Genomic DNA, 10,828 nt, shown 5'->3' with positions numbered 1-10,828 from the left:
TCCCACCTTTGAAAATATGGCGATTTTTTTGCCTTTTGTGGGGCCGATAACTAGGAGATAAGTATCGCCTTATCTCATTCCCAATACCAATAACATCTCGACCTTACCGTTATCGGCGATGTTGTCTCACGACATTCTCACGTCCCTATTTCCCACTGTTGGAAATATAGGTCAATTGATAGTGGAAATGAGATGAGGCGGTACTTATCCTCTAGTTATCGGGCTCAAATTTCAGACGCAAAAACTCGTCATATATCTAACGGAGGGAAATAAGGAGACGAGAAGGTCGTGAGGTAACATTATCGATAACATAAGGGTTATAAATGTCAGAATTATAATTGTGTTATAAAAAAGAAAGGACATTTTAGATATTTTGTTATTTATAAAAAAAAAATAAAAAATTGAAGGGCGTGAATAGTAAAAATAGGGATGTAGGTAGCAAAATTGAATTAATTAAAATGAAGAACTTAAAAAATAATCAAATAGTCAATTATTCTGAAAAATTAATATTTATAAGACCGGCCGGGCCAACTTGAATAAAAACAATAAACGATAAATTCAAATCTTTAAATTAAGTTAAATAAGTAGTTATACCAAATATGCTTCTAGTAAATTTAAGGTTTTCAGTTTCAAATTTCATATTGGTTCTTCAAGTTAAAAAAACAAATTCATATAGGTTCACGTATATAACATTTTTCGATCACAATTCATATTTGTAGCTATAAATATTCTGAATAAAAGAATGAATTATCTTGGTTATAATGACCAAATGCTATTCTATATATTTTAATAAAAATTTAATTTTATCATTTTTATTAAAAACAATAATTTAAATTTTATCTTTTTTAGGTATAACTTTGTCTTCCGAAAAATTTGAAAAAAAATTCACATACAAAAATGTGTTCGGATTACTCAAAAAAAGTTTATCGAAATAATAAATTTGAGTTTTTTAAAAAATTTGTGTTTCCGAAAAACTTGAAAAAAATATTCTAAAATAAAAATTTCGAATTTCAAAGACACAGTTGTATACCAGAATTTTTTTTCTAAAAATGTTCTGACACACAAACTTTGAATTTTTTAAAACACATTTATGATTAATCAATTTTTTGAAAGATAAATATGTTCTATTTTAAAAAAAAAAAAATTGATGTTGAATTTAGTAGTATTTAAAAAACTTTTATTTTTTAAAAATTGAAATGGGTAGAATAGATAGTTCACATAAAATATGAGGACGTGATTATAAATGTGAAGGTATAGAGTATAATTTATGTGAGTATAAATGTGCAGGCATAGAGTATAATTTATTTGACTTAGTTACATCTAAAAGAAATTTGCTTGAAAAAAAGTAGTAGGTATATGATGGTTCTCAATGTACATGATAATGCGTTAATTAATTTAAGGAGGATGGTTTTTCAAGGTTTGATGTTAAATCATAATGTAGAATTTTAATTCGTTTTTTTTTTTGGAAGTATAGGTTGGTCAAATGTGTTCCATACATAAATTCAAGCACTTTTAGTTGGTGTCAATTAGGATTTAAGAGAATTATTTCTCATTACACATGATTTAGTTTGTGATTATAGGGGATATTCGTTATCAATTATTTATCATCATTTAAATATTAGAAGTCATTTGAAATTATATATAAAAATATTGAATCTTTCTCATCCATCTTACTCTTTGCCAAGGAAATTTATGCAAATATATTTGCGAAAAATTTAAAATTAATAATATGAATTCATTAATAATAGTTTATGAGTCACCTTCACTAGCGGAAGCATGTATAATATTTTGGGACTATTGTCCTCACAAATCAAGAAAATAACATCAAAATGTTAAAAATAATTATATTGTCTCTATAAAAATAGTTATTGTCTTTACAAAATAATAATTTTATGAAAGTAAGTAAATGTAGAAAATTATAAGAGATAAAATAGAATAAAATAATACTAGTTTAAACCATTTATTTTTCTATTTTTTCACTAAACAAAAAAAGTGATATAATATTATATTTATACTGTAAACATATTATAGATTAATTTGGAAGAGTTTTGTTCATAAAGTTGTGTATTTTATAAAAGTGTAAAAAGTTTCTTAAATGTATATATTATAGACGATTTTTTTACACATACTATAAAGAAATTCTATATCCGCCACTTATCACCTTCTAATTTATCTTTAGTTCTCTTAGTTGATAATTGTGTTTTATTTTAGTCTTTCTTTTTTATCTCATATAACAAACAAAAAAATTCAAAATAACATTTACCTAGAAATTCATAAAAATAATTTCTAAATTGTTCATTTAAAATAACTTTAATATTTGATATAAATCAAATGTTGCAACTCTTGACCTGAGTAGGACTATCTAGTTCGCAAAATTTTCAATCGAGAGCGTTAATGCTGTTGGATTTGGGATTAAATATATTTTTAATTTTTATATAACTTTTAAAATTTTATTTTTAGATTTTGTAAAAAAATTCCTACAAAATTATTATGTTAACAAAGTTACACTTTTAATTTATGTTGTAATGTTAACAAATATTCCTGGACAATTTTTTTATTAGTATGTTTTTAACATTATAAATAGTTTTTTTTAATAAAAAATTAGTTTAAAATTATTAATAGTTTAATATTTTTTGTTATTTTTATCTTGAGTTTATGACATTCAAGTTAAAAAATATATATTTTTTTAAATAAACTTTTAATAATATTATAAATATACTTGCAAAAAATTATTAAAAACAATTAAATATTTTTTAATTTAAGTATAATTAAAGATATTAGCAGAGTCATCTTAAAAATTTGGGAGCGTATTAAAAATTAATAAAAATATTGTAGTATACTAATGAACAATTACAAGACATTTAATAATTTATAAACATCGACAATATAATTAATATTTTGAGGTGTTGTGCAGTTGACTAATCTGCAGAGACTATAAATCAATTTTGTTTGCAGAATAATTTTGTAAAAATTTTGAAAAAATTTATCCTTTGTATTTATTTGGCCAGAGCTTTCTTTAAAAATTATATCCTGAATGTCTACTTAATAATCAGAGAATAGTTATTTGAAAAATGACAAATTATCCTAATGGTCTAATATACCCCAATTTTATAGAATCTCGAAAATTCTCAAAAACTTCTCCAATCTAACTATTATTTTTGGATCCTAACTTGCCGTCTTTAGTGATATCGTGGATAATATTTGCTGGAGTACGGATAAAATTGTATTAAAAAATACTAATAAAAAAATGATAGAGTATAGATAAAACTGTCTTAAAAATACTAATCAAAATATTTAAGTTTTGACTAGAGCTAGTCATACTTCTAAATCCATAAATTACAATTTTAATATTAGTTTTTCTTTCTCTTGCTTTAACCACATTATCTAACTCATTGTAGATAACACAAGGGTTATTAATGTTTGGTTTCCTCGCTCTCATGGGGAAGTTTCTCTTAGTGCATATGGGTGTTGGGACGAAGGTAAGGGTAGCTATGGGTGGCTTTGATTACTCCAAAATAGTTAATTTGTGTGAATATAAGTATATTTTAATATATAGTTACCTTGATAATATACATTTAGTTGTTTTAAATAAATTTATTTGTTAAAAAATTAGTAAAATTAGCAAAGTCAAAATAGATTATCTTATGTTTTGTCACTTTTAATCTATAAAGTAATTTTAAGAGTTTTGTTAGCAATAAAAATGATCAAAACAAGAGATTGTAATTTGGTTAAATTAAGATACGTAGCTTGTTTAAGAGTGTAAAGTTAATTATTAAAGAATTTGATTTTTTAAAATATCATTAAGTTTAACATTTCTAGATAATTTATAGTGTTTAGAGATAACAATTAGATCTAGATCCAGTATATATTTGTAAAAAAATTTAATAAAGTAAAAATTCGCATAACGGGTATGAACACGAGACAGGTAATTACCTCTGTCAAACTAATTGAGTATGGGTGTGAGTACGGGTACTATAGTATCTACCCCGCTTCGCATCAGCACTTATATAAATATATTATTTATTTAATTATTTTATTAATGTTTAGTTTAATTAATATTTATTTTTATGGTTTAACATATATTAATATCATTGGATCACTATGATATTTATAATTGAAAAATAAATATTTGCAAACTTTTTAAGAATTTGATTATGATGAATAGGTAAATAGTTATAACTTTATAACTAAGAGTTATGTCTTATTAATTATGATTTTATAGTTATATTTGCAATTTTCTATCGATTGTTTTTACATATCTCCAGTAATATTTTTTGTGGTGCTTTAATTTATAATTCATATGATTATATAAAAATTAGTGTAAATTATTGTGATGGTTATCTTATTTGATATAATTTTTAAAATGTACTTTATATATATATACACACTAGACCTCCTCATAAAATATTAGCTACAATGCTGCCTCTGGAGTCATTATTCTTCAGGACCATAATGCCATGTTGCTCGATACTTCTTCTGTTTTTTGTTGGGGTTTTAACCCCATTCCTTTCTCATAAAAAAAAAAAAAAAAAAACTTGCAATATACGCTCTAATTATAGAGAAGTGGAGGTTCAAAGTAGGGCGAATTTAAACCTTCATTCAACCATATCAATTGTTTCGAATGTTGCAGTTGTGAAAACATTAATTAAAGCATTACAACATATACGGCTTCTGGAACAAATGTTAACCCCACAAAAAAGAGGGTATGATGACGTTCTAGGATACTTATCTCAGAATAAACTTTTATTATCTTTTTGGTAACCAGAGCCAATAGTCAATTTTACACCAAACCGATAAAACAAAGTATGAACGTTAATAAATAAATAAATAAAAAATAATCCAAATTCTACAACCACATATAGAAAAAAAATGATCTCCAGAACACCCTGAAAAATTTAAAATAAAAATAGCATATTAACTAAATAAATAAACACACTCTATATGTATGAACAGAAATGTATGATATGGTAGATAGAAAAGAAAATGTTTTGAAAGTGTAAAAGCCAATATGAAAGTATAATCTATTTTGTTTCCTTATCCCATAAACCTAACCTTCTAATCACTATTACCTGCAAACAAACGATCAGAAGACCGTTCTCCCACGTCATCCAATTTCCCGGGTGACTTATTCTTCAACCAACTCAAACTGGTTCGACCCACAAACGGTGGAGTCCAAGAGAACCCCCTCCGGTCCGGCCGATTAAACCACTCATAGTTCCTCCCAGGAGCACTACTTCCCACACTTCTCGTTCTATAACCCCTCCTCCCACTACCCTCCGGAGTAAAACTAACACCACAACTTGTCGTTCGGCTCAGCGTAGAATTCACTAACCGGTTCCTCACCTCCTCCGGTAATCTCAAAGTGAATCGCTCGTGGTTCTCTCCTTCTTGAACCAGCGAGTGTCCCGTTGAATGCGACCGCGGAAACCAGTTCCCAATTCTCAACCCTGTTGACCTTGACCGTACCGGTCGGACCGGGTTCGGTGAGACCGAATAGTTCACTTTAGGAGAAGAAGAAGAAGAAGAAGTAACTGTAGCTCGGTCAGGGGTGTCAACGCCATTTAAGTTGTTCCGGGTCGGGTCATCTGAATCGGGTATATTAGGATCCGGAATGTGAATCGTTACGAAAGAGGTTTCTCCAGGTTTTGGAATTAAATTTGCACGACAAACCGGACACGAAGAGTGATTAACAAGCCAAGCATCGATGCATTCAGAATGAAACACGTGGCAACAATTAGGGATCAAACGCAGCGTTTCGTCGTCTTGAAATTCGTTTAAACACACGGCGCATTCTAGCGCGGCTCTTCCAATTTTGAGTCCCTTCACGGCGGAGTAAACAAAGGTAGGAAACGTTTCGATGATTTCCTTGTCGAGTCCGCGGTGTCTCCGGTGACTTCCTGCGATCGGAATAGTAAGGTCGAACCTTCCTCTCATCCTCTGTTCTGTGCACTGGCGAGTGTAGACGGAGAGAAAACCGAGGATTAAAAACACGACGATTAAGATAATTAGAACTATGGCCATGGACTTGTCGAATTTGAGAGTTGAAATTCTGTCTGCCGGTGGTGGTGAGAGCGCGTTGGGGATCTGCGGCGTTGCCGGCGGTGTGAAAAGAAGGAGGAGGAAGTAGGGGTAGACATAATTGAAATTGAAGTATAGTTTGGGTGGAAAAGTGTTCATGAGGGTTTTAGGTAGATTTCATTTACTGCTAATACAAGCAAAGTTAGAATTAGATGACTCACTTTCTAATCCTAATCCTAATAGTACTATTTATTAATAATATATTGTTCCCCGCTAATTGCTCCTTCTACTGTTTCTCTTTTTTCTTTTATTGTTACACTTAATTAATGATTTCTTTCTCTTTGGTCTAAAGGCCAACACAGAAAGTAGATGAATGACCCGTTGACTTTTTTCATTTCAGAATGTCTTAGGGAATTGTTGTTCAACTGTCTACAAAGGCTCTATTGTTTTCTCAATTTGAACCAGTCCCCATCGACTTGTCCTTCCGTTTTCATGATGAGATTATTTATATATATCATTATTATAATAATAAGTTTTTATATTATTATCGATCACAACAATTAAATTAATAATAATATTTAATTATTTGTAAATAATTTTTGTAATATGACAGTGTAACTTTTTTTTACAAGATATATAATAATTAAACTCGATATTACAGCAGAACATATTTGGAAAGTTACTTAAAACTGCAGAAAGTTTTAAAATAGAATAAAATTGTTTTACATTTATGTACGGATATATTTAATAATTTTAAGACTATCCTTTTTTATTGACGAATTTTTTATGACTATCCTATTATGAAATATTATCATACTCTTTGCTTGACCAAATTATCCAATAGCATAATTTTGATATTATTTAGACTTTTGGAATTGTAACGGGCCACACGTCACGTTATAACTTATAGCATGCTCTTTCTCATTTGACACAATGTCCATGTCCGTTTGTGTCGACGGATGATGATAATATCTATACCAGAAATGCTAAGGACACACCATAGGCCACTCTCTTGAACACATTTTCATTTATTGGACCACATCACCTATTTTTTCTTACCCTTTACCGGTTAACCTATGAAACCGGTTCAGCTATATTTTTGTTTTCTTTAGTTATTTGTCACCAACTCACAAGCCAACACAATAAAATAGAGTTAGTGGGACTGGATTGTACAATGAAGTGAAGTTGTTATTAGTTCTACTGGAAAACAGTGATGTGCGATTATTTTCAAATTCTTGCTATGAACAAAACCCCAACCCTTGACTTTGTGTTGGTGGAGATGAACAAAGAGGTTGAGCTGTGGGTCTGGTTGCAATTTTTCCATAAGTACACTGTTAGGACATAGATGGAGTTTACCCATGTTTTAAAAATGAAATTGACAACATAAACAGTTTGTTTATGTTTATTATATATATTTACTGGGATGAAAATTTTCAGAAAAATAGAAACATTACAATGCCATACGTTCATATACAAAACAAGAGAGTTATGCAGGGATGACGGTTAGCTACCAGTTACCACAAACAAGTGTCAATAAAAGCAAAGAAAATTAAAAATCTCACATTTGTCACTTTTCAACTCAATAAATACTATATTTTTACATAGATAGTGTTAAATCTTTTGCGAAAAAATATGTGAAAATTGAATGTAATAAATATGTGAAAATTGAATGTAATTTTTTTTTTATTGACGCATAGTGAATGTAATAGTTATATTAATGGAGTAATTGTAAAACAATTTTTTATAGTGTAGTAAAACAATGATACACTTTGTATTTAAATTGCTTTATAGTCAAAATATTATAGTTGATAATATAATAACACAATTGTGGATATTGACTTTCAAGAGAACGATCTAGTATGCAATTAAAACCAACAATATTTTCGGCGATTGAAACTTATTTTTCAAAACTATTTTTTGATATAAAAATATCATGTGCGTAGAGGTAGAGATAATGACATTTGTATTAATAAATGTAGAACATAAGCTAACTTATTTAATCAATTTTTATATTATTTTGATCTGTCAACTATAATTATTTTATAGTAAATTTAATTCTTCTGCTTTAATTTTGAGCCAAAATCAATAAATAAAGTTTACCTATCAAATTGATCTCATAACTAGGATGTTCGACTCATCATGTAAAGGTGAAAATTAGAGTTTTCAATCAGGTTTTCCCCCCTAAAATTCATCTTGTTCATGGATATTTAAACACTTTGTTCCAAATAACTTAAAGTGAGTTTCAAAGCCCAAAATGATAATCACGAAATCCTTGGGCTTGTTCATGCATATTCAAGGAGAGTTTTATTAGGAAATCATACCCTGTACCACCAATTTAACCTATACATCCACAATATTTTAAAAATGTTAAATTTATCTTTATTTTTTTTACTATTTTATCAACTCAAATTGTTTTTTTTTTACCGTCTAAAAATTTTCAGGTCAAACAATTCAAATTTTCCATTACTAAAAGTTTTTCATAAATTATCAAGAAACTTTTTATAAGATTTTCGATACATAAAATTAATCAAAAAAACTTTTAAAAAAAATTATGGTACAGAAGGTTGAGAAGGTGTGTACTAGACACCTTTAAAAAAGTTTCCCACTATAAGATGTTAAAAATGTATACATAAAATTTGTACCGAAAAACTTTAAAAAATATTTTCGATATAGAAGATTGAAAAGGTGTGTACTAGAAAACCTTTAAAAAAGTTTTCCAATATAAAAAGTTGAAAATGTATATAAAAGGTTGAAATTTTTTTAATAAAATTATAAAAGTTTCTAAAAAACTCGGTTTCAAGTTTTTCAGTAACTACCGGAAAACTTAAAAAAAAGTATTCCTATAATGAGTTGTATTATGTAAATATCAGAAAAAAAAATTCCTTTATTTTAAAGTTTTTAAGTATTGAAAATTTTGATAATAAATATTCCAAAAAAATAAAATCATATGAAGGTGGAAAATAATAAATTTTAATATTTAAGCAAAAATAAATTTATCATTTTATCATATTTGTCGGGGTAGAAATATAATTTCCGTTTTACTATCCACTTCATGAAATTGTTGCCCCATCCTCTAGCTCTGATTCTTATGCCGTAGAGTTGTAAGGCCTCGGCAAGTTCGGCCCATTCATTCATAAACAGACAAAAAAAGCTCGTTAAAATTAAAAACATATACAAACGGAAAAATATTTTAAAATCAATCTGTCATACATATGTAAAATTGTATAAATTCGTTCAGAAAAAAAGTAAATAAATCTAAAATATCCAAATTAATAATATATTAATCAGATATCATTTATAACAGAAAATAATACAAAACATCAAAACTAACATATTTATTAATTATTGTAACTTTTGATTTTTTTACATATATATTCTTATTAAAAATCGTAAGACATTAAATATTTATTAATAAAATTAAAAAAACAAACATCTTAAATAAAAATATAAAAGTAGTTTATACAATAAATTTACCTTAAAAATCGTAACTTTTATATAACACAAAAAATCTTCAAAAATTCTCTTATATGTAGAACTGAATAGAGTAACATGGTAAAATATCTATGAATATTACAAACATAAATTATTTAGAATATTCATGTTTTATGGTATGTAATTTAACGACACCAAAATAACTGATTAAATTTCTAATAGATCATAATTTATTAATTTAAATCAAACAAACATCATAACAAGTAAATAATTAAACAATGCTACATCAAGAAGAAGAACAAAATAATGTCATATTCATATGATGAAATCACATATGAAAAACGAAATTAAAATTAAATATATGTGACGACTATTTATTTTGATTAAAAAAATGAAAGAGAAAATAATTAGATAAATTATTTTAGATTAAAAAAATGACATTTAATCATATTTTCTGATGGATAAAGAAAAAGATAGGTGCTTGACATTGACAGGGGATAAATCTGTATTATATAATAAAATACTTTATATATACTTGATAAGTTAACAAATTCAATATAAAGTGTTTAGTAAAATTAATAGTTGGATAATTTTTTTTAAAAAAAAATTATTGTGATTAAGATATTTTTTGTAATAAAAAATAGGCACAATTGCTCTTGCGGTCTCTTAACTTAATTTCATATAACACTTCAGTACTTTGCCTTTTTTTTTTGTTCTTCCTCATTTGATCCTTTATTTAATTTTCTTATAAAAATTCAAAATATAAAAAATAAAAATATGTGTTTATTTTAAGATTTAAGTTATAAATTTGATGAAATTTGCATTATATTGAAGATGATAATTAATTTTGTGAGTTTTGTTTAAAATTTTTGATAAATTTTTGTAAATAAAATGATAACATAACATTTTAAAACATAAAAGATTAAATTGTTTATTTAAAATTAAATAAATGACCAAATTGAAAGAAAAAAAAGAAGATAAATAATTGAAATGTTATATGAAATGAAGTTGAGGAACCGCATGAGCAATTATGTCTAAAAAATAATTATCTTTTAAAATAAAATGTCAAACAAATTTGATCTTCGGAAGATATAAAAACAAATTTTAGTCTTTAAGAAAAGTGACACAACTTAATCTAGGTGAGAATTAACATTAAAAAATAGATAATTAGGTCTTCAATAATAAAATAATGGGGATAATTTGGTCCTCAATTTTAATAAAAAAGAGAGAATTTTCTATAAATAATTTAATAAACCATTCATTTTTATTCTTTAACTTCTTCAATATTCAAACAAAATCCTGAAATAACGATGATTATTCAATAAAATATCAATAATACTTGTCAATTCCATAAATTAAATAAATTTTTTTAAATTAT

General features: G+C 26.7%; 1 protein-coding gene across 1 annotated transcript; it reads right to left on the bottom strand.

Moving 5' to 3' along the window:
• Window positions 1-4,577: 4,577 nt before the first annotated feature.
• On the bottom strand, window positions 4,578-6,373 carry LOC101495240 (RING-H2 finger protein ATL11-like). The gene is made up of 2 exons (XM_073368154.1): window positions 5,070-6,373; window positions 4,578-4,886 (listed from the first exon to the last, which is right to left on the bottom strand). Exons 1-2 carry the CDS (start codon window positions 6,175-6,177, stop codon window positions 4,813-4,815), a joined length of 1,182 nt encoding a protein of 393 aa, XP_073224255.1. The 5' UTR covers window positions 6,178-6,373; the 3' UTR covers window positions 4,578-4,812.
• Window positions 6,374-10,828: the final 4,455 nt, after the last annotated feature.

This window comes from Cicer arietinum, chromosome 5, assembly GCF_000331145.2.
Source record: "Cicer arietinum cultivar CDC Frontier isolate Library 1 chromosome 5, Cicar.CDCFrontier_v2.0, whole genome shotgun sequence".
NCBI classification, from domain to species: Eukaryota; Viridiplantae; Streptophyta; class Magnoliopsida; order Fabales; family Fabaceae; genus Cicer; species Cicer arietinum.
Note: the sequence above shows the minus strand (reverse complement) of the source record. Positions and strands in the feature narration are given on the sequence as shown.